The sequence below is a fragment of the Emys orbicularis genome, chromosome 2 (assembly GCF_028017835.1).
Source record: "Emys orbicularis isolate rEmyOrb1 chromosome 2, rEmyOrb1.hap1, whole genome shotgun sequence".
NCBI lineage: Eukaryota > Metazoa > Chordata > Testudines > Emydidae > Emys > Emys orbicularis.
Window position 1 is genome coordinate 29,295,428 of NC_088684.1, and position 25,362 is coordinate 29,320,789.

The following is a 25,362-nucleotide window of genomic DNA, read 5'->3' on the forward strand; positions in this document are numbered from 1 at the left end:
GTAGATTACTAATTTAATTTTCAAAACAAACTAAACAACACAGTGACTATTTGCATAGAGGGTAACAGAACCTTTACATTGCATATTTATGATGTATAATAAACCCTTAAAACGATTAACACTTTTTTCTAGGAGCACATGCAGGTTTATTTTAAATGTGGCAGTTTCATAGCCTTGGTTTTTGAGGAGTGATTTAATACCCCTTCATAATTTTTTTTCTTATTGAAAATGTTGTGATTTTTGTTTTTAAACAGCTGAAGATGCATGTGGAGGAACAATGAGAGGATCCAGCGGCATGATCTCCAGTCCCAATTTTCCTAATGAGTATCATAATAATGCAGATTGTACATGGACCATTGTGGCAGAGCCTGGCGATACCATTTCACTCATATTTACTGATTTTCAAATGGAAGAAAAATATGATTACTTGGAAATAGAAGGTTCTGAACCACCAACAATATGGTGAGTAATCTGATGCCATTTTGAAGCCTGTAAAGGTGAGAGAAAACATGTAGGTATGGTCCTGCAACCTTTACTCGTGTCAACACTAAAGCCTCGCTAAAGTAAAGGGGTTTATTACTTAGACATGTTAATTGATTCACTGATTAGAAATGTAAACCAACTTCCAAATACAGAACATCAAAATTAAAAACCATGGTAGACTCATCCACCTGATTATGTTGTTGGGTAAATTTAATCTTTGTTGCATGCAAATTAAAGTACAGTGCCATTGATTATATCACTGGGTGTCTCCATGCAGTAAATCAGGATACACTGTCTCACTACATAATGTAGTCATGCATTCTTGATGTGACTTACTGGTATGGGACCACTGCAGCACAGAGCAACTCCTTAACCCCTTCCTACCTGATGTGGAGTTTATACACCCCATCACACAAGCATGTTTTTTGTTGATGTAGCAGTTTCCTCTGTTACTGCCCCGGTAGTTCCTCTGTACAGCTGCCTCAGTAGTTGTTGGCCTCAGTGGAGTTACACTGGCATAAAACTAATGTAAATAACAGATGAATCAAGTCACCTCTTTAATTAGCTGATTCAGTTTGTTGGAAAATAACTGGGAAAAGATACATGGTTAATTCAACACCGTTTATAATTACATGGTATAGCTGTTCAAGGCAACAGTATATACTGAAAGAGTATTGGAATATGACAAAAAGTTTCCTTTATCATAGTGGTTTAAACTCATCCAAAGAAGAGGATATAGACAAAACCTTCCACAACACTGAGGCCCGCAATAGAGACTCAAGTGGGGCTCAGAAGGCCTTGTGTGAACTTTGTGCACATAGGTAAATTTCACACATTAGACCAGATCCTCTACCACAGTAAAGTGGCATAGCTCTGTTTGAAGTCAGTGGTGCTATAGCAGTTTACTTTGCACAAGCTGTGGTCCATTATGTGTAATCAAGATAGAAAAAACAAAGACTAGACTTTTTAAAATAATGTAGTAAAAGAAAAAAATAACCCTCCTTAATTTAGGCATTTGTACTACTTGAAAAGAGCAAACCTTATGTGTACGAATGATGCTAGAAGTAATATCCCTAGTTATTTCATAATATATATCAAGATAGGAGACAATACACTGTATTTCAGCTTTCATGAATGATATCTCATGATTCATGTCACTGTTGGTGAGTTAATAATCTGTATTAAAAAGTTACTGATTTGACGCTGATTTTTTTCAAGCTTGTTACATTTTTAAAACTAGTTCTTAGCTAAATTAATTCATTTAAAACCAGAATTTATTATCATTATTACTGAAGTAACACAAACAACATAAAAAACAATGTTAATCAGCTGAACTGCTAAATCTTCATTTGCTTATTCTAAAGTAAATTTTGTGTATTCAGTGTAACGTGCTAATTTAATAGTTGTTCATTTAGAGGAGCAGATTGTAAGAGCATTCTTTTCTAAACTTATCAGTCATATTCCCTGAATTAGATTGATGTACTCAGTTATGCAAAAATACTTCTCCATATGCTAGGGAAAAAATTATTTGAAAAACTTAATTAAGAGATTTGATAATTAGTTTTACTATGTTCATACTTTATATCCCTTCAGAATAGTGTTCGAGGTTCCGCTCCACATACCTACATTCATGATGCGTGCACAAAATTCTCTATATCTAGGTCTAAAGATAGGATCCTTATGTTGTATCTTTCTCTATTAGACAAATGGTACACAACTACATGAAAGCCTGTTAAAACATTTTAAAAATAGTGTTTGATCCAGCCACTAATGTCTTTCAGCTTATTTCTCAGACTATTATTTATGTAAGGATGGCAAATAAACTCATTCTTATCCTCCTGTCCATCTAGGTAAATAACAAAATGTTTACTACTTTAGCTTGTGAGATACAAGCTAAAATACTGAGCTAAAATATGTAAGTTAGCCACTCTTGTAGTATGAAAAAAAATGGCCAGGAACTCTTCACAAAACACTGTAGCTTTCCATTTTCACCTCATCAGTCAAGACAGTTTTCATATTTAGAAAAGTAGTTGTGCTAAGTCTTTCCTATATTGAAATTCTTGATACACTGTATATCCTTTTCATAAAGTATCACAGAGAGCAGCTAGATCACTTTGTAATCTTGCTCAGCTTTCTTCTGTTTGCTGTCATTTTAAATAGGCTGCTGGCTTTGAAAGTTGATGACATGCGTGCAAAGTATTCCTAAACCCTCCAACACACACCTTCATGATTTACCTAATGCAAAGCTTTACAGAAGGCAGCACATCAGGTTCAGAATGCGTGTCATGATGATTTGAATGAAAACCTGGTTATTTTATTTTGAGAATCCAGAGTTTCCAGAGTAACTCTGTCCTGCTGGTTTTTAGAGATTGCCTGATGAAATGATGTTCAGATCCAGATCCATATTAAGTCTAAAATAAGGGTTCAGATATGCAGCTGGTTCAGGCCTTCATCCTTATTTCTGTCCAAAGATTCTGAAAACTCACAAGCTGCTTTTCCAGGAATTGGGCATGTATTGGTAGCACTCTGGCAAGATGAACTGATCAGTTAGCAACGGTGGATATTCTCATCTCTATTAGTGCCTAATCCTTTTTTTGAGCCCTACTAAACTCTTTCCCTAAATGATAGCTTGTAGCAATGAATTCCCTCAGGCTATCTACATTCTGAGTATCCATTTTGAATTTGTTGCCTGCCTTCCTGTATTTGGATTATGAAAGAGTAAATAGCAGCACCTGACTAAACTTCTTTGATAACATTACCAACTTTCATTATATCTTCTCAAATTAATTTCCTCCATTAATTAAGGTCCTAATCTTTTCAATATGTTCTCAGATAGAACTCTTTCTATGCACTAATCACTATAGATCTAGAAATCTAACTCTGTACATCCAGGGGATAATGCATACACACTGGATGATAAAGTATAGATCTACTCATTTTCTTGTCACTACCATGATGCTCTTCCCTTTGTCAGTAGGAGTTATGCTTTAATCTCTATATTATGAACGTAACCCTACTTATTCTAGCCCTCGCAGTGTTTATTTTCTTTATACTCCTCTGCAGTAGTTAAAATACCAAAATAAACTTAAGCCTTTTTTTTTTTTTAATTTTGTTACAAAGCTAAGTAATTGACACAAAATATGAATATCATCAGCACTGATTCTGGAAAATCTTGTTTTATTTGAAATGACATTATGCATCTTTAGTTCTCTTCCTGCTTTTATAGTCTGTAACAAAATAGTCATTTTTAGTGTTTTAGTACCAGCAAATTATTACAGTAAATATTTTGTTTGTGATTTAGTACTGCATTCTTTGATTAAAATAAGACCAGTAACTCATTGTGGGTCAGACCCATTTTCACCACAAAATAAATACATTTGGTGAAAAATATTGTTAGGTTCTCTTGTATTTAAATGTCTAAGGGCCAGTTCTTCAGCTGGTGAAAATCCATTGATGCTACACTGACTTACACTAGCTAAGGATCTGGCCCTAAAACATATGATACTAATACTGTGGCTAAAATTCACTATGCAAAAAAGGAAGGCATTACAGAATTGTATCCTCAACATTAGCAGCATAAGCATATTAAAATGTTTATTATGATAAAGTTCTTGATTGAGGCCCTAAATGAAAGAAGTCTGACTGTTTTAATTCGTGTTCCCCCATGGACAGGAGTGTACTTATAACTAAGCCATCAAACATAGTGTATCCAAATTTGAGCCACTGGCAGCATGTTCACAAAGAACTGGTACAGACTCTGAATTCTCTCTTATCAAAGAGCAATTTGGACAATTGTGCACTTCTAAAATGAAGCAATAATTCAAACCACATGTGTTTTTTACAATGATTCAATCTCAAAATAATACTGGGATGTCATTACGTTTACTCTTCTAAAATTGATGTTGGAAGTCAATATAAAAGGAATGTAGCCTATTCTGGTATGGCAAATCTTATTGGAGCATCTAGGCAAGTTTGGTATGTCTGGTAGTGGTCAAATTCTTCACCAATTTTTTGGAAGGCAAAATCTCCCTATAATGGAATTTAGCCAGTGTGTAATGGTGGAGGTGGGGTATACATCCCTGATACTACAGGCAATCCACTTGTGTCCTGAAATATGATCTTGAGGATCTTTAATTACCTGAGCTTGCATAGCTTAGGGTTCATATTAGTGTTCAGAAAACTATTCAGAACTTAAAAGAAGTAGCCACAGTAATTGAATTAACCTCCTATAGCACCGAATTCCACCCAGCAATTATTATTGCATAAATTTTCATTAGTTCTAAACAGATCTTTTGGGGGGGAATGGAAAATCTGTTTTAAAGGGATCTTGAGATTTCAATATTTTGTCTTCATTCTAATTAAGGAATTAAAGAAAATTGGAGGAGAAAAAAATTAGGTCAATTGAAATGTTTCATTTCAACAAAATCAAATGTTCTTACTCAATTTCGCCCTTTTCAATTTTGTTATTAATATAAATCAAAAACTGAAAACAAAAAGTCATTTCAAAATGAAAAATCAAAACATGTCATCCTGAAACTGTGTAAACAGGACATTTCAATATTGTTGGGGGCAGAGGGGGCTTCTTATTTTCTGTGAAATGAAAGACTAGTGAAATCAACACCATTTTGAACATGCATGCCTTATTTAATACTTTACATTTAAGAATTTTTCAAAGCAGTTTTTCATAATAAGAAATTTGCAGTTTATGGTGAAACATGGAAGCTGAATTTTTAAATATATTTGTCTGCCTAAGATTTTTCTATAGTAAATGTGACCATAATAACTAAACATTAGATTCAAATATAATATTATTGAATGATCATAATAAACCTTGTTCTTTGTATGAGAAAAAATATCTAGACATTGCTTTCAATAATGATCATCATACTGGATTATATTGCTCTTTTGCATAATAACCATCAGCAACCTGTGAAAATGTAATTTTGAAAAGACTATGGTAAGTAAAGGAAAACAACTGATCTAGTTAAGATATACTCAGAGTAGAAACTATTCCTCTTCAAACCATTTGCACTCCAAGAAGAGCAAATAAGTTGTATTAAAAATTCACATTTTCTTATCCATGTGGGCAATAATACAGTTTAAATTTTAAAATTCAGTCAAAGATACATTATATCTTAGTCCCATTATAATTACTCCCAACCTCTGAAGGTATTTAAATCATTCTTGCTTGTGCAGTAAGCAAATAAATAGTACCCTACCAAATTCACGGCCATGAAAAACACATCATGGACCGTGAAATCTGGTCTCCCTCCATGAAATCTGGTCTTTTGTGTGCTTTTACCCTGTACTATATAGATTTCATAGGGGAAACCAGCATTTCTCAAATTGGAGGTTCTGCCAAAAGGAAGTTGAGGGGGATCCTAAGGTTATTTTAAGGGATTGCAGTATTGTCACCCTTACTTCTGCACTGCCTTCAGAGCTCAGTGGCCGGAGAGTGGTGGCTTCTGACTGAAGCCCCAGCTATGCAGGCAGAAGCGCAGAAATAAGGGTGGTAATACCATACCATGCCATCATTACTTCTATGCTGCTGCTGGCAGTGGCTCTGCCTTCACAACTGAACTCCTGGCCAGCAGCTGCCTCTCCCCAGCTGCCCAGCTCTGAAGGCAGTGCCACCACCAGCAGCAGCGCAGAAGTAAGGGTAGCAGTACCACCCCCCTATAATAACCTTGCGACCTCCCAACTCATTTTTGGGCAGGACCCCTACAATTACAACAACGTGAAATTTCAGATTTAAATAACTGAAATCATGACATTTACTATTTTTAAAATCATATGACCGTGGAATTGACAAAAATGGACCGTGAATTTGTAGGACCCTACAAATAAATGATACTAATAAACAACTATATTTGTTTTATTTTTTTTAAGTATAGATATGTTCAGGGTAGACAGATTGTGAAAGAAACATGGATCTTATCAAACATGAACTAAAAGCATTATTTTTAGATTACTAGTATCCAGCCCCAAAGTGCCTTTGCAGCTGCATGAGCCTCCTGGCTCTGCTGCTTCAGAAATGGTTCCTTAATTCAGCAGGGATTTCCTCTGAGTCAGTTGCATAAGTTGAGGATACATTGTTTTTACCTGTCCCAGTCGGTTCCTCATCAGGCTGCCAAGAGGAAGAATTTGTCCCTTGGGAATGATGCCACATATGCCCTAAGTAGTTTCAGAATATTATTATTGTTGTTGTTATTATTTTATTTATTTATTATTATCCCTCAGTACATCATGGGGATTTTTTAAACAAATAGCCTTCATAACATACAAGATCTGTAAGCATAAAAAGGGGGAAACTATTGTCTAAAATTTATCCCTAGGAGTCACCTGTAAATCCTGCTGGTTTGAGTAGTTAAAAGTTTTGTTAACCTTTCTGCAGAATTCCTGAATGTTGTGTGCTCAGATGCAGTCGTTCTCCTTTGACTTTACTTAAAATTCCCTCAGTCCTAAGATGCTGTCTTCTGGAGGTTCCAGACCATGGTGTTGTGCACTCCCAACATGTTCTTTGAGCTGCTCATTCGTACCCTGAGGGATCACTTCAAGTGCTTCAGTAATCACTGGGATCATCTCTGTTCTAGTTTTCCATAATTGTTTCACTTCATGGGAGAGTTCTTCATACTTTGATATCTTCTCCTCTTGGGGGTGTGTGGCTTTTTTTGTTTTTGTTTTTTATGTTTCTGATGGCTGGTATGGCAATATCAATTAACTTTATCTTGTTTACCTTCATTTCTACAACGACTATATCCAGCCTGTTTGCCTTCACTGTTGAGTCTGTGACATTTGCCAGATCCCATCAGATCTTAGCCTCTTCATTCTCTGTAGCTTCTTCCAGTGTTGGACCATTCATTTCCTCCAGCCTCTCTCTCTTCCGGTTTTGCCAAAATCTGTCATCGGATCATTTCTTGATTTGCACCATGTGTCCATTTAACTTTTTTGTCAACAATGATCTCCAGTTTTCTTGGGTTGCTTAGATAATTGTACAATATTGCTGTGGGGCTGACTGCCTCTACACAACACACACTGCCAGGCAAGGAGCCTGCAATCCCATTAAGCTCTTCTGAGGCCCCTTTTAAAGCATTTGTAACATTATTATTATTTATTTTAGTTATATTGAAGTAGCACTCAGAGGCCCCAATTAGGATTATCCCAAAGTGCTTGGTACTATACAAACACACAGTAAGACACACCATGTCTCAAAGAGTTTACTGTTACATTAGTTTACTGCATCTTGTCTTAATGTAACAAAATAGTAAAGGGGGTATGGGAGGAAGGCCACAGGTGGTTGTGTGTATAGAAGCTGCATGCACAGTTTGCACATTTGAGGGTGGTTGGTTTTTTTAATCCCTGCTGGCCTCCTGCCTAGTCATTCTCAGTTCCGATTCACAATTGAGTTATCATGGTAGAAGTGGCTTTGAGGAGGCACTTAGAAGAGGAGTATATTTATCTTGAGCTTTTGTTCATTGCTAGCTACCCCATACCTATAAATTATCACAACAGGTTGCCATTCTTATCCATGGAGCTGGGCTGTTATTTGCTTTGTGCCTTTTCTCTAAATAGGCTGAACTTGTGCACAGCCAGCACACACAGCTGCCTGGAACGTATATGCCTGGAAAAGCTACAGGAGTTTGCATGAAGGGAAATGCTGGTTGACTTTAGTGTGAAGTTTTGATAGCATATAGATGGGCAATTGGGCTTCCAAAGTACAAATTACAATGGACAAAAACCTAGTAACTGTTTTACACACTGAGAAAATGAGGAAGACATAAGTCAAGAAGTAGAGCTGGAAACTGTAGAGCTTAACATATTTCCACAGCTTGCTTCACTCAGAACTAAAAAGTAACACACCATTGCTTTTTTAACAAAGAATTCTGAGATATTCTGGGGCATTAGTGTCAACTGGACACTAGTTCTTCCAGAAAGTTTTAAAATCTACTTTTAAGGCTCAGGTAAAGGAATTATCAAGAAAATAATGATTATGGAGTAAACCAGTTTTAATAAGGAGGTTAAATACCCAACTGAAAGCCATCAGTAGCTTACAACCTATGATGGTTGGGGTTATATTTTAAAACATTAAGGTAAGATTGACATTGCTTGATGAAGAAAAAATGATTACCTCTTTAAGAGATGGCACAGTAGTACTTATACTATGCTGATAGATGCTATATTAAAAACCTAAGATACATAGATATGGGTAGGGCTGTAAAATAATATGTTGTGGCAAAACCCTGCTGTAGAGTGCTAAATAACTGGCAGAAGAATCTAATTGAATGCTAACTGTGAATTTCAACTGATAAGCCACAAATAGCCAGCTAGACAATGTCCACTTGTGCAGGATGCCATAAGACATTTGAAACTGAAGGGACATGTGTGATGCAAGTCTGAGTGTCTGATCAGATGTGACCAGTGAAGAGACTGTATGAATTTAAGGTGGGGGATCAATCGTGGAAGGTAACCTAGGTGTGACAAAGACTCAATGGTGGTGAAGATGAGACCAGAATAAAGGAAGAAATTCTGGAAATTAGAAAATGGACTGTGAATGCTGCTTTCACAGATCACTTGGAGAAAGGTAAGACAGTTTTGGATTGAGAGGGGGAACTAGTAAAGTGGTATGGGCTCAGATTCTGAAAGGTACTACAATACGTATCTAACAAGCAGCACTTTCTTATATTGTAACCTTATGCTGTGCTGTCTCTTAGGCCTTGTCTACACTGGCAAGTTTCTGCGCAGTAAAGCGGCTTTCTGCGCTGTAACTCCTGAAGTGTACACACTGCCAAGCCATTTAGTGCGCAGAAACTGCGCAGTTGCAGCACTGTAATAAAACCACCCCGACAAGAAGCGTACAGCTTTCTGTGCCGGGGCTACAGTGCCGCGGTGCCAGTGTAGACACCCTGGTCAATTACAGCACAGCAATTGGCCTCTGGGAGGTGTCCCATAATGTCTGTTTTTGCCTCTCTGGTCATCGGTTTGAACTCTACTGCCCTGCACTCAGGTGACCAACCGTGAGCCCCACCCCCTTAAATTCCTTGGGAATTTTGAAAGTCCCCTTCCTGTTTGCTCGGTGATGTGTGCAGTGGTCTCAGCGCATCTTTCCAGGTGACCATGCCTGTCCACACACCAGGTGATACCCTGCCTGGAGCTGTGCTGAGCTGGTGGACCTCATCAGCATTTGGGGAGAGGTCCAGTCCCAGCTGCACTGCAGCTGTAGAAATTATGATACCTATGATGTTGCACTCTATATGATTTTATAAAAATGTGCTAATGTAACTGAAATATGCTTTATACAAAAGGTCTCTTGTAAGGTATCATAACAAATCTTATAATCTACTGAGTGTGATCATCCTATTTGTATAAATGTACCACTCTTGTATCTGAAACTAGAAATATGAAATATAACTCTAAGGGCCTATTGTAATTATGCAAAGTGTGGGCCATTAATGGTGGTTTGGAATCTTCATATGTCCTTCATTGACCTTTCTTATTATTTTTAGCAAGAAATTCTTGAATTAGTCCATCTATTTATGTAAAAAACAATCCAGCGCTGCATACCCACTGGATGACATAAAGTATAGATCTATTCATTTTCACAAATATTATGGAGTGTACAGCATGTGACTATAAGCATAGGAATATTGTCATCTGCCAGGTCCAGCCTCCCATATAGGCAGTGCCAGCGGGCCTTTAAATGGCCAAAAGCACACCAAAGAGTCATTCTGCACTTGCTCAGCCTATTGTTGAACCATTCCTTGCTGCTGTCAAGATTCACCATGTATGGCTTCATAAGCCACAGCATTAAGGGGTAGGCAGGGTCTTCCAAGGATCACAATGGGCACTTCGACTTCCCCTACAGTGATCTTCTGGTCCCTGCTTGCAGCTTCCTGAACAGGCCAGTGTTGTGAAAGATGCGCGCGTCATGCACCTTTCCGGCCCAGCCTGTGTTAACGTCTATGAAACGCCCACGGTGATCCACAAGCGCCTGGAGAACCATAGAGAAATACCCTTTCCAATTAATGTACTCGGTGGCCTGGTGCTAGAATTGGAATATGCGTTCCATCTCTTTCCCTCCCTCCCCCCCAGTTAGGGAAGCCCATTTATGCAAAGCCATCCACAATGTCACGCATGTTGCCCAGAGTCACAGTTGAAGTAGGATGCGATTAATGGCCCTGCACACTTCCATCACCACAAGTCCAACGGTCGACTTTCCCAGTCCAAACTGGTTAGTGACTGATCAGTAGCAGTCTGGAGTAGCCAGCTTCCACAGTGAAATCACCAAGCACTTCTCCAACAACAGGGCAGCTCTCATTCTTGTGTTATGAATGTGGCTTTCTTCATCTGAAAGTTCTGCAGGCACTGCTCATCATCCCAGACATGCATGATGATGTGATCCCACCACTCAGTGCTTCTTTCCCAAGCCCAGAAGCGGTGTTCCACTGTGGTCAGCATGTCCATGAATGCCACAAGCAATCTTGTGTTGTAGCTACTACACGTGGCAAGATCAATGTCAAACTCCTCTAGCCTTTGTACTTTAAGGAATAATTCCACTGCCACTCATGACATGTTAGTGAGAGCGAGCAGCATATTGGTCAACAGTGCAGGATCCGTTCCTGCAGACCGAAGAGGCAGAGCACGCAGTACACAAACCATTGAAAGATGGCACCAAATGCAGACGGAAGCACAGAGATTGCTGGGATGCAAAGCAATGCATCACGGGGTATTGGGACAGGACCCAGGACCCAGGATGCCCATGACCCCCTCTGCCTTCCCACAACTCTTAGCAGCAGAAGAGGAAGAGATGCTCTGTGGGATATCTGCCCAGAGTGCACTGCTCCAAATACCAATGCAAGTTCCACAAGTGTGAACACGCTATTGTGCAGGCAGCTGACAGTGTGAAAACACAACAGCAGTTTCCCTTCAGCGCTCTCTGAGTAGTGATGTAACTCTGCCAGTGTAGACATACCCTAACGGTATCACTAGTTGTTTCCATCAGTGTTTAAAGTGTGCTAGGTTGCATACCCGTGAAATAAAAATTCTTAAAAACCGAGTCAGGTTGCTAAGGGGCACACATGTTTAGTACCACCTGGAGGAAGACAACCTCTGATTGTTTGCTTATCCCACCTTCTGAAAAAGAGCAGCCAATTAAGGCTGCTTCAGGAAAAAGGTTTAGCTCTCCCCTCAGGAGCTGACACCATTCTCATAGGAGAGGACGGGGGAGGGAACAGAACCAGCAGCTCTGAGTGGTTCCTCTCTGCTCCTCTTTTGAGAGAAAGGGGACATTCCTCTGCTCCTACTCCCTCCACCATCCTCCCTACAACACCCAGGTTGGCCAGCAGGAAAGACATCCCCAGCTTGGGGGAGGGGGTGAAGACCCCCAGGAGCTTCAAGTGGAGGCAGAAGTGATGTAGTGGACTGATGGGGCAGAACAAAGAAGGGGGCAGAATTAATTGCTGCGCAGGGGAACAGCAGATGTGGGGATGATAATAGCCTGCCTCCCCCACACACACTTTTTTCAGTCCACTTTAAGCACAGTTCCATAGAACAGTATTGGAGTGAGCTTTCCCTGTATTCATGTCGGCTGAATGGCATTCATTCCTCAGGTAATACTTCAGAGAGTGATACACACACACACATCTCGAACACTTCACACACTTCACATGCCTGTTATGAACACTAGAGTGAAAACCTTTATTCTGTCAGTTACCTGCAGAGACCTCTCTCTCTCTCTCTTTAAAGACAATATTTAATGGCAATGCAGCATTTACAGTAAACAGTCTCAATCCACTGCAAACAGAGCAGTCTGTATATTTAAGAAACAACAGTCTCTATAAACAATTAACCCCTATGAACCCTCTCATTTTGGGGAAGCCAGCAATTTCCTTCTTCAAAAAACACACCCTGTGCTTTAAATGCAGTTTCCTTGCAATGAGCCAGTTTTTTGGACTGGCTTCTTTTCCTGTGCTCACAGTATTGCAAAACCTAACAAGATGAACTCTGTCTAATGATGCATCAGTGTTTTATTATGATCGTTAGTGTGTGCCATCATTCTCTGGTCTAGCCAAACGGCTATTTTGCTATCCATCAGGTTTGTGATTTCAGGTCTAGATTTCCAAAGAAGCAGTTGTATGCCTGCAGTAGACCTTACAGGCACATGTTTTTCTGCATTGTTAGAATTTTGCCTATTTGCTAAAGCCCTCTAGGCATGCAGAAGCGGGTTGAAAATTAACTCTTATCACAATGTTTCCAAGGTCAGAAAGTGCACAGATTTTATTTCTTCAAAATCTCCTTGCAATAAGTGAAAATGGGCTTCAGTGTGCCAGGCTGCTTCACTGTCTACTGTGTCTACACCTCTCTGGCCCCCATTAACCCTGCACTCCTCTGGGCAGCTCTGAGAGCTGCCGCATCATCGCTCATCTGTACTCTGCTCTATTGAAACACTCCATAAATAATAGGCTGGACACAATACATTAACATTTTATTTATCTATACTAATTAACTATTTAAAAAAAGCAAAAACATAAGGGCAAATAATCCATCTGGAAACAAAAAATGTCTGAAGGCTCTCTTTCAGCTACTGCAAAAAAATACAGGCACAAATCACTAGGGTGCACTAGAGTGATATGTGGCTGTTTATCTCAGGATGAAGAACAGGAGTACTTGTGGCACCTTAGAGACTAACAAATTTATTAGAGCATAAGCTTTCGTGGGCTACAACCCACTTCTTCGGATGCATATAGAGTGAAACATATATTGAGGAGATATATATACACACATAGAGAGAGCATGAACAGGTGGGAGTTGTCTTACCAACTCTGAGAGCCCAATTAAGTAAGAGGGGAAAAAAACAAAACAAAAAAAAACGTTTGAAGTGATAATCAAGATAGCTCAGTACAGACAGTTTGATAAGAAGCAAGTGTGAAAATACTTACAAGGGGAGATAGATTCAATGTTTGTAATGGCTCAGCCATTCCCAGTCCTTATTTAATCCTGAGCTGATTGTGTCTAGTTTGCATATCAATTCCAGCTCAGCAGTCTCTCGTTGGAGTCTGTTTTTGAAGTTTTTCTGTTTTAAGATAGCCACCCGCAGGTCTGTCATAGAATGGCCAGACAGGTTAAAGTGTTCTCCCACTGGTTTTTGAGTATTATGATTCCTGATGTCAGATTTGTGTCCATTAATTCTTTTGCGTAGAGACTGTCCGGTTTGGCCAATGTACATGGCAGAGGGGCATTGCTGGCACATGATGGCATATATCACATTGGGAGATGTGCAGGTGAACGAGCCCCTGATGGTATGGCTGATGTGATTAGGCCCTATGATGATGTCACTTGAATAGATATGTGGACAGAGTTGGCATCGGGCTTTGTTACAAGGATAGGTTCCTGGGTCAGTGTTTTTGTTCAGTGATGTGTGGTTGCTGGTGAGTATTTGCTTTAGGTTGGGGGGTTGTCTGTAAGCGAGGACAGGTCTGTCTCCCAAGATCTGTGAGAGTAAAGGATCATCTTTCAGGATAGGTTGTAGATCTCTGATGATGCGCTGGAGAGGTTTTAGTTGGGGGCTGAAGGTGACAGCTAGTGGTGTTCTGTTATTTTCTTTGTTGGCCCTGTCTTGTAGGAGGTGACTTCTGGGTACTCATCTGGCTCTGTCAATCTGTTTTTTCACTTCAGCAGGTGGGTATTGTAGTTTTAAGAATGCTTGATAGAGATCTTGTAGGTGCTTGTCTCTATCTGAGGGATTGGAGCAAATGCGGTTATATCTTAGAGCTTGGCTGTAGACAATGGATCGTGTGGTGTGTCCTGGATGGAAGCTGGAGGCATGTAGGTAAGTGTAGCGGTCAATAGGTTTCCGGTATAGGGTGGTATTTATGTGACCATCGCTTATTAGCACAGTAGTGTCCAGGAAATGGACCGCTTGTGTGGATTGATCTAGGCTGAGGTTGATGGTGGGATGGAAATTATTGAAATCATGGTGGAATTCCTCAAGGGCTTCTTTTCCATGGGTCCAGATGATGAAGATGTCATCAATGTAGCGCAAGTAGAGTAGGGGCGTTAGGGGACGAGAGCTAAGGAAGCGTTGTTCTAAGTCAGCCATAAAAATGTTGGCATACTGTGGGGCCATGCGGGTACCCATAGCAGTGCCGCTGACTTGAAGGTATATATTGTCCCCAAATGTGAAATAGTTGTGGGTGAGGACAAAGTCACAGAGTTCAGCCACCAGGTTATCTCAGGATGGGCACTGTCAGAATAGCATCTCCAAGATGTAAAAGCATGATGGTTGCCATCTTGGTTGACACATCGGGGATTGAATCAGGGAACTCCAAATCTAAAAGCATGAGCTGCTGAAGGTTAAAAGTCAAGATTTCCCCAGCGGAAGTTGCAACAGACTCATATTATCTGTGCATGGGACATAACGGGGTGTGAGTAACACACACTAACCAGTGAATTACAAGAGCAATGCATGAGAAAAAAAATCACAGAATTATTACCTTATCGTGACATTAAGTTATTCCAAATGAATACAATCTCTGTGTTTCTCTTCCAAGTTCATTTGCTTCCTCCCTACTCACCCCATTTGGGGACATTGACTATGTAGGGCTTGAGGGGAAAGTAGCTGCTGCAGAGGTAGTTGTCCATTAGAGGGCCTACCTAACTCCTATTTCTGGAGCCTGGAAGGAAACACAAGAGCAAAATAAAGCATTAGTATTTCTTAAAATACTACTCATTCATGATTTCAGCCTGAGTGCATCAGAACACAACAACTAAAAGTATGAAGGTTTACTATGTACAATACAAATTAAAAACCAGGGAGCTTACCATGTTTATCAAAATATAGGTGTAGCCTCTCATGCCCACAGTTATTGAGAGTGGGAGCCGCAGGTCCTGCCTCTACTATTGTGTGCCTACGGTTTTGTAGGAAGGCATAGCTCTTGGAATGCATGCACAGATCGACAGGTGGGATGGAACAGTAACTGGAAAAAAGCATAATGAGTAGTGTAACATAGTGGTAAGCCTGCCTGATATCATCCACTCAATGCATGCTGGCTCCCTGTGCTGATTCCCTAACAGTGTGGCTCAGCACAGTCTCATGATAGGTCAGTTTTCAATAAGCTGCACATGTTTCAGACTGCATGCACATGTTTCAGACTGCATGTGTGTGGTTATGTCCTACCTGCCATATCCAGCCCAATTCACACAGTGATAAGCTATTGGAATGTGATTATTGGTTCGGCATGCCTTAGATCACACGGGGCAAAAAGGCAACTGAACAGCAGACTGGTTGACTCAAATAGTATCCTCGGGGATACCGCATACCAAATATATACATTGCTGCTTACTCTATCACAAAGCCTGTTCCTTATCAATTCATCCATCATGAACCTATTTCTGTTCTCTTCCCTACCAATCCTGCAAACTCTTGTCTGACTCCTTTTTTTTTCCATAATGCACTCAGGGAGCACTCACTTTCCTTAGCATCTGCCTCTTTTCAACTGTAATAGCTGACCTAGATATCAACAGAAGGCTATTTGGACCTCCTAGGTTGTCCCATTCCAAAAATCACACCTTGCTTGGATGCATCTAATTCAGTCTGCACAATTCAGAAAATAGATAAGGTGACACTATCCTTGGGGTCAAGCAACTATCTCTCCATTTGCACACAGACATCCTTTTTGGCATGTATCTGCTTGTGCTCAGCACCTTTTAAATGAAGGATGCTTCTGTCACAATGCCTCAGTGGGTCATAGCTAAGAATACTGAATTCAGGACAAACTGCTGAGAAATAGGGCAGACTCATCCCAAAGTGGTGGTTATTCTATCATTAGATATACCAAGCCAGTAACAAAAGTAAACTTCTGTCTCACCACACTAGTTAACAAGAAGTCAGAGATGCAGTGTCCCTAGGCTTTTCCAGCCCTTATCTCATCACCCAGACACTGGATTCGATGAGTGGTTACTGAAAACCAATTTCATCACATATTGGATCCTTCTAATGTCGAATGATCAGCCACATAGCCAGGTCAATATAAAACTCCAATTGTACCCAATAATTACACTGCTGCCAATCCCTTTAGTAACTAAAATCTAAATTTTATTATTTTTATTAATAAAAGATGAAGATCATAGATCATATACATACAATAATTGCAATTTCCTTATATCAGGTTTGTAGCAGTGATGTTATAGTGCTGGCTTATAAAGTCTCTCTGATGATCTTCCAATCTTTTGGAAGTTCCTCAGTCCATAGTTCAATATGCTCCTTTTACAGTCCAGAGATTCAGGGCAGAAAAGAGGCCAAATGGAATCTCCCCAGGTGTCTTTTATACCCTTTGCCTGGACATTTTCTGCTTCAAACAAAGCTCACAAACCAATTTCTGGAAAGTTAGTGGCACAAGGTGGCGTCCAGGGTCACATGAGCATATTACATGTACTTACATGGCTTGATGACTCACAGGAGCAGCCATTCCCTGTATCTGTGCTGAGGCGTCCACAGGAAGATCTACCTGGGCAGAATGCATTCCTTCTATGGCTCCTTGTGAGAACTAAGTGTCTTTGATAGACCATCAAACTTTAATAGTCCATTCACAATCGGCTGGCTAGACTGGATGTAAATAACCTTGTGGGTGTTACCCCAGATATAGATACATAGCCAATATTTATAACTTCCAATACAGTGATGATACAAGGATTTAAACAGGATAATCTTATTTAGCCAATCATAACTTTTCCCTCGCCACATTACATGACACACTTTATACAAGACCTGTTGCAACTCAGTGATAAAAATGGCCATATTTCAGTTATACAGCATCACAGCCTCTCCTTCTTGTGTGGACATAAAGCCTGATTCAAAGCCCACTGAAGCCAGTGGGAGTCTTTCCATTAACAATAGCCTTTGGATCAGACCAATGGGGATGTGCAAAAGCTTTTGAAAATGTGGTCATCTTTGTATAAGCACAAAGTTCACCTGTATTTAAAAGAATATGACCACACACAAAAAATGAAAACTTGCCTGCCTAAGTTCTTTTAAAAAAAAGAGACTGGGTTATTAAAGGAAGATCTATTTAAACAGCTTGATATTTCAGCAAGAAGATAAATCTAAAAGTTATTTTAAAATGTTATGCTGGCACACAATATCTATTTAGAAAGCTCCTTTAATAACCTAAATTATTTTACAAATTTAAAAGTCTGACAAAGTTTTGGCTCCTTGCCTTTGTCAGATGATGCAAATATTTGAAAAAAATGATAACAAATTGAAACAGGCATGAAATGGAGCTGAAATAGTCCACAGATATCTTCTCATCTTTTCAATTTTACAGATATTACATAACAAATAAGATTTGTTATTAAAGTCGTGGTCTTCTTTTGGCTAAATCTATTTATCTCTAGTATATGTTATTGGATCGTTAACCACTAACAAATTCCTAAAGCTAAAAATAATACCAGGTGCACAGAAAAGTATAACATTTCCACTGAAGTCAGTGGGAATTCATTATATAATGCATATAAAGAAAAGAGATGATTGCAGCTGATATCTGCCATGAACAGCCAAGAAAAGAATTTTGCCTCTAACATCTGTAAAATGTATTTTTTGTACCTTAACTGCCCTTCTCTCAGAAATCAAGAAACACTGTTATTCTTGTGTGTTAGGCTAAGACTACATTTGAAGCTGGAATTGAGCTCCAGCTTCCATACATATATCTGTGCTAGTTTGATGAGAGAGAGTGTGCTAAGAATAGTACTGAAGCCACAGTAGCTTGGAGAGTGGTGAGTGGCGGCATGGTCAAACTGCCCTGAGTACAAACTCTCCTGGACCCTGTGAGTATATACTCGGGGCAGCTAGCTTGCCACTGCCCATGCTACTGTGGCTATACTACCATTTTTAGTGTGCTAGCTCAATGAACGCTAGCACAAGTATCAGAGTGGTAGCCATGTTAGTCTGTATCAGCAAAAAGAACGAGGAGTACTTGTGTCACCTTAGAGACTAACAAATTTATTTGAGCATAAGTTTCCGTGGGCTAAAACCCAGTGCATGCATCCGATGAAGTGGGTTTTAGCCCACAAAAGCTTATGCTCAAATAAATGTGTTAGTCTCTAAGGTGACACAAGTACTCCTCGTTCTTTTAGCACAAGTATGTTTGCATGAGCTGGGAAACACTCTCCAAGTGTAGACATAGCCTTAGAGATGTGTTTTCTCTTTGCGGCTCAAATCTCCATGCTTGTGACTGTGACTTGTCGAAAATGGATGGTACAGACTAGAATGGAAAGTATAATAATCTTTGTAATTAGAATCCATTTCAAGTACTCAACATCCACATTCATATATGTTGAATTCATTAAAAAAAATCTCACTCTTTCTTGTAAAATATTTCACTTACAGCCAGATTTTTCAAGGCATTTAGTGGCTTAACTCCTATTGATTAAAATGGAAATTCCCACTGATTTCATGTGGAGTTATGTACCTTAATACCTTTAAAAATCTGGTCATTATTCTCTCTAAAATTATAGCAACACATAGCTGTTATGGTGCTTGGGGTACCCAGGGCTGAGTCACCTTGTACCCCCGTCACTAACTAGCAAGAGGGAGTCTTGCTTGTACTTAGCTGCATGTCAGCTCCCTGATGCCAACAACCTGTTAGCCTGTCAAGCACTCTCCTCTGGGCAATGCTAGTACCTACTTTCTGTTGCAGGTTAACAATAGGGGCATCCCAGTCACGAGTCCCTTTAAAGTGTTACCCTGTACTGCCTAGCCTCTTATCCACTGAACAGTATACACACCACCTTGTATGATTCAACTCCGGATCAGCATCTTGCTTAATATCACAGCACTTAGGTTTATTTATAGTGAAAATAAGGAGGAGTTTATTACCAAAGTTTCAAGTGATAGTGAGTAAGGGTATTGGAAACAAAAGGTAACATAAAAAAACAAAACATAACATGCTTCCTAGAGATTAAACTGAACTAACAGGTTAACTTCCTGTCTGAAGAAGTTAAGATCCCATTTTCATGAATGCAAATGCACAACCCATTTACTTCCTATGTGTAGGATAAGGGGATGTTTTCTTTGCCTTATACTTATACTCCCCAAAGTTCCTTGTCTGTACTGAGAGACAGCATAATCACCCTGGCTTGTTTTTCCTGTGTGCAGCTACTCTGTTGACTTCACATGTCTTCAATAACTTCTTATGTAAGTGGGCATCCATTGTATTAACTTGCAATGCTCAATTTGCATCTGACAGAGGAAGAGATGAATAAACAGCTCCTGTCTGATAGAAAACCTGCTCATTCACCTCTGCAGGTGACTCATATCTTGATACAGAGTCTAAAAACATTTTCAGGATATATGCAGAACTCCTTGTATCAGTACATACATTTTACAATTATATTAATGACCATTTTGACCCTGGCTTTCATTTAAGACCTCACATGACATTCTTTGATGAACCACAGTGTACATAGTAGAATTAGGACATTCCTGTAACCTCCTTATCTGTTAAGTATCAGGGGGTAGCCGTGTTAGTCTGTATCTACAAAAACAACAAGGAGTCTGGTGGCACCTTAAAGACTAACAGATTTATTTGGGCATAAGCTTTCGTGGGTAAAAACCTCACTTCTTCAGATGCATAGAGTGAAAGTCACTCTATGCATCTGAAGAAGTGAGATTTTTACCCACGAAAGCTTATGCCCAAATAAATCTGTTAGTCTTTAAGGTGCCACCAGACTCCTTGTTGCTCCTTATCTGTTGACATTAAGGTATTCTTGGTCACAATATCATCTTCCATTAAAAAAACAAGACTGAGGAAGATTTATCATCATTGTTATGGTAAATATGTTCCTTCTTTTCAAATTAGGTTAATAGTTATTTTATTTTAGGGTTCAAAAAAGAAGTAGATAAATTGATGGAGGATAGGTCCATCAATGTCTATTAGCCAGGATGAATAGGGATGCAAGCCCATGCTCTGAGTGTTCCTATCCTCTGTTTGCCAGAAGCTGGGAGTGGTCGACAGAGGACGGATCACTTAATGATTGCCTGTTCTGTTCATTTTCTCTGAAGCACCTGGGGTTGACCATTGTCAGAAGACAGGATTCTGGTCGGACCATTGGTCTGATCCAGTATGGCCGTTCTTATGTTCTTATTTTAAGATATAAGGTACATCAATTTTGCTAGGATCTGGCTTGAGGATTTATGGTTGGGAAAGGTTGCATATGCCAGTGACTGCATGTACGTTAGCAACTTTAATACCAATTTTTCAGCATTGCTACAACTGTACTATGACTAGCAATGGTGTGAGCACTTGCATAGTCAGTGTTTTTCCACAATGCCATGAAAATGTACCCCAAGTTAGGCAACGAAAATGCATATTTAGGCATCTAACTAAGAGGCCTAATATCCAGAAGTGATGACTTGTCACACACTCCAATCTGTTGTGTTTAGCCACTCTAAAATTCATGCCTCCTTTATTTAGGCACCTATATTTGAAAAATGGCCTATATGTCTGCATGCATGGATTATTTTTTACATAAATAGATGGACTAATTCAAGAATTTCTTGCTAAAAATAATAAGAAAGGTCAATGAAGGACATATGAAATGGAGGTAAAACTTGTTGATCTTTAAAGCAATACCTGGCTGTAAGGATGTAAAAACTGACTTGATCATGGAGATCACAGCAAAACCAAATAAGATGGATGGGGTGGAAAATAAAGAGAGAGAGGGTGGTGAGGTAATACCTTTTACAGGACCGATTTCTGATGGTGAGAGAGAAAAGCTTTCGAGTTTACACAGAGCTCTTCTTCTTCTTACTCAGAGTGCCACAGCTAAATTCAACATGGAACAGATTGTTTAGCATAAGTAGTTAACACATACTTCAAGGGATCATTTAAGGTGAAGTGGCCTGTTAAAACCCCTCCAGTCATAGGGAGGAAGCGGGGGGCGAGATCAGCTAGGGGGAATTTCCTCACAATAACTTGTGTTGACTGAGGCATACCTTCTAGAAAGACATCCAGCCTTGATTTGTAGACATGAAGAGATAGAAATTCAACTTCCCTTGATAGTTTGTTTTAATGGTTAAGCATACTCTCTGTTAAAAAAAAAAGTGCTTTATTTCTATTTTGAAAGTGTTTGGCTTTTGCTTCCAGGCATTGGTTCTTCCTATGTCTTTGTCCACTAGGTTAAAGAGCTCTTTTAGTATCAGTTATTTTCTCACATATGCCATAATCAAGACAGTTTTCAGTCTTCTTGATAAACTCCTCAAGTCATTCACTGTAAGGCATTTTCACTCTTTTATGGATTCTTTAACTCAGGAGAGCAAGGTAGAAGCATACAGCCCAGTTTCTGAGACCTCACATTAAAATGCATTGTACTAGTGCAAGAGTGCTGGACCATTCCCCCCTTTTTTTATTTTATACCAGGGAGTAAAGCTTGACCAGCAATCTGCTTGGTTGACAGAAACTGTATTGTGTGCAATCTTTGGCGTGCCCTTCCAAGGTTAGGGTAGAGTGAAGAGCAATTGAAATGTTGCTTGATTAGTTACCTCTTGTTAGCTGATACATTCTGAGATTAAGATACTTAAGGTTATGCATCTTCCAGGTTTAGACAGAAGACAATTTCCAGCTCTCTAACTTAATTGCATTGTCTAGGAATCCATTCCCAGAATAGATGCAGCTGTTGCATTTCTCTTTTTTAGAGAGATAATTATAATTAAGGGCAACTTGCTTAAAAAGAAGATGGAATTAACAGTTTCTTATAATTTTGAGGCAATAGTGAGAATAAAAGCAGAGTTCAGTTCCTGCAGCAGTGAGATGAGAGATGCTTATCAAAGCAGCAAGGGCCAAGACTCTGTAGATTTTTTTGAATTGCAAATGTCTATATCTGCTGGAAAGAGTCCATGCAAGCTTTTCACTGGATTCAAGCTAGCTAGCTGAAAGTGATATATTGTAATACATTTCACTAAACATTTAATTGTAGCTTTTTGACATTATATAGCGTGATTTATATTCAGGGCCGGCTCCAGGCACCAGCTTAACAAGCAGGTGCTTGGGGCGGCCAAGGGAGAGGGGCGGCACCTGCGGCAATTCGGGGGCGGCAGGTCCCTCACTCCCTCTAGGAGCAAAGGACCTGCCACTGAACTGCCGCCGCCGATCGCGGCTTTTTTTTTTTTTCCCCCAATTGCCGCCGCCGATCGCGATGGCGGCTTTTTTTGTTGTTGTTGTTGCTTGGGGCGGCAGAAATGCTGGAGCTGGCCCTGTTTATATTAACATGTCTTATGTGAGAAGCATTCCATTTGCTTTTTGTGACTATGGTCCTGGTAATATGGGGCACAGAACCACAATAAACTGCATATTTTTGTCAATCAATTCAGGGAAGAAATGACCCAATACACTGGAGCCAAGATTATTCAAAACCCGTTGCTGTGTGATCCACAGGAGTGGAGCTGCTCAGTGGATAGGAAAACTCAAGTAAATGAGATCCTGTCTCCATCTTTGTGTGCCTTGCTGGATCCACAGAGACAGGTAGTTATCAAAACCTTAAGGCTGCAATAACCTGGCTTAAGGGAGGGAAAACATCAAGGTGGAAGCTGAATTTCCAGTGCCCCAAGAAGATGGTAGCATAGGCCAGTGGACAGTGCACTGGATTGAAAGTCAGGAGTCCTGGATTATTATATTTTTGGCTCTGTCACTGCTCTGCTATGAACTTTGGGGAAGTCACTTCCCCTCTCTGTGCTCTGTTTTCCCATCTCATCCTTAGTCTTTCCTGTCTATTTAGATTCTGAACTCAATGTAGGGGTATGTGCTTTTACCATGTATTTGCATAATGCCTAGCACAGTAGGGCATTGACCTCAGTTAGGCAGTACTTTCATATAAATAATAATAATACATAAGTAGGGTATCTTTAGCCCTATGGTATCCTCTTGACCTTTATGGCTGAGCTCAATTTTAGAGCTGTTCTTTTAAGATTCTACCATACCTGACTGGCTGTGGGGTTAGGAGCCCCTAGCCCCCTTTTCAAGTCTATGGGGAAAACACAATGAACATTCTCAGTGTGAATTCCATGGTTGTGCAGTGTGTGGCTGATGAGACAGGTGGAGTGTCAGATCTTAAGCCCTAGCAGGCTTGAATTGTCAGGGAGATAACTGGATAACTTAGTAGGTCTTTTTTATCTCTAACTTCTGTGATTGCTCAGCCATAGAAAAGGTGATCTTGTATTTAAATGCTTGTTTATGAGGTTGAGGCACCCCTGAGCATGAAGAGGCTGCAGAGCTTGGGTGGCCTGAGAAATCCTTAGAACCTGTCTTACCTGGTCAGTAATGCCTCATTGAAGCAGAAAACTGAACATTCTCACCAAGCCTGCACCTGTAAGGAGGGGAGTATATTCAGTTCTTTCTCTTGTGTTCACTCATGGAAAAATGCACAAGCATACATTTAAGTTATATTTATGGCAATCAGAATTATAAATATCTTAAATTTAATGTTAACCTATTTGATTTTTTTATAATATGCATTAAAAAAAATCCTTGAGGATGGTTGATAAAACATGGAAGATTGTGAAAAATATTCTGTTTAGAAACAGGTTTGTTTTATTGGTGTGTTTAGAGAGAGAGAGAGAGAGAGAGCGATTTCCTTTCCCCTTATAATGTATTTTAAAAGGAGATATTTGGACAAAACCAAGGATTTTTGGGTTTTAAGAGTTCTGCTGCTCATTCCCTACCTGAAATCATAGAATCATAGGACCGGAAGGGACATCAAGAGGTCATCTAGTCCCGGTCATCTAGTCATGGCAGCACTAAGTATTACCTAGACCAGGGATTGGAAACCTTTGGCAAGCGGTTCGCCAGGGTAAGCACCCTGGCGGGCTGGGCCGGTTTGTTTACCTGCCGCGTCCGCAGGTTCGGCTGATTGCGGCTCCCACTGGCCATGGTTCACCATCCCAGGCCAATGGGGGCTGCAGGAAGCGGCATGGGGCGAGGGATGTGCTGGGCGCTCCTTCCCGCCACCCCCATTGGCCTGGAGCAGTGAACCACGGCCAGTGGGAGCCATGATCGGCCGAAGCTGTGGACGCGGCAGGTAGACAAACTGGCCCGGCCTGCCAGGGTGCTTACCCTGGTGGGCCGTGTGCCAAAGGTTGCCGACCCCTGACCTAGCCCATCCCTGACAGGTGTTTGTCTAACCCGCTCTTAAAAATTGGACGTCTAATTCTAAATAATTCTCTTTGCCATATCACAGTTGTTTCCACATGAATAGAGATCACTACAGCTATCTCATTCTTATTCTGCCAAACAACTATCCACCTGCTTTGTCTTCTGCATTCTGTAGGATGATCTGCATACTGTAGCAGAGGGCCCACATCCAAAATGTGGATATATTATTTTTATATAGCCCAATATATTAACATAATTCATTTTGGGAGTGGGAATGGTAACAAGATATTCCATTCAATTTTGTTCATCTTAATCCTGTTTTCCTGCTCTTTTTCACTGTATTTGTCAATCTTCTAGCACCTTGCAGCTTCTGAAATAGGTCAAGATATTATCATTTATTAATATGTTGAGTTATCAGAGAAGGCAACTGAAGCAAAGATTTTTTTATAGGCAGATCCGGTAGGGCCTATACTTGGGTAGCTCAACACTTGAAGGAGAACTGCAGTGGAAAAAATAGTGTGTGATCACCTAATGAAAGACAAGGCAGCCTTAATTCTAGCATTTCCTAACTTTTGAGCGATTGAGTTTGCAACCTTAAAACACTGTCTCTCACACACACTCTCTCTCTCTCACACACACACACTTGATAATTTATTCCAGGTTTACACTTAACTTGTAACAATGAAGAGTTTGGGCTTGTGCACATAGCACCACAACCCTTCTGTTGATGTATTCCCCCTTC

At 40.0% G+C, this 25,362-nt stretch overlaps 1 protein-coding gene across 3 annotated transcripts in view; it reads left to right on the forward strand.

Annotated features, from left to right (window-relative positions):
• CSMD3 (CUB and Sushi multiple domains 3) overlaps positions 1-25,362 on the forward strand; it is a 1,171,353-nt gene that overhangs the window by 328,695 nt on the left and 817,296 nt on the right. For all 3 annotated transcript variants that reach the window (XM_065399724.1, XM_065399725.1, XM_065399726.1), the window contains exon 5: positions 255-462. In XM_065399724.1, the coding sequence (XP_065255796.1) occupies positions 255-462 (208 nt within the window). The remainder of the gene's footprint in view (positions 1-254; positions 463-25,362) is intronic.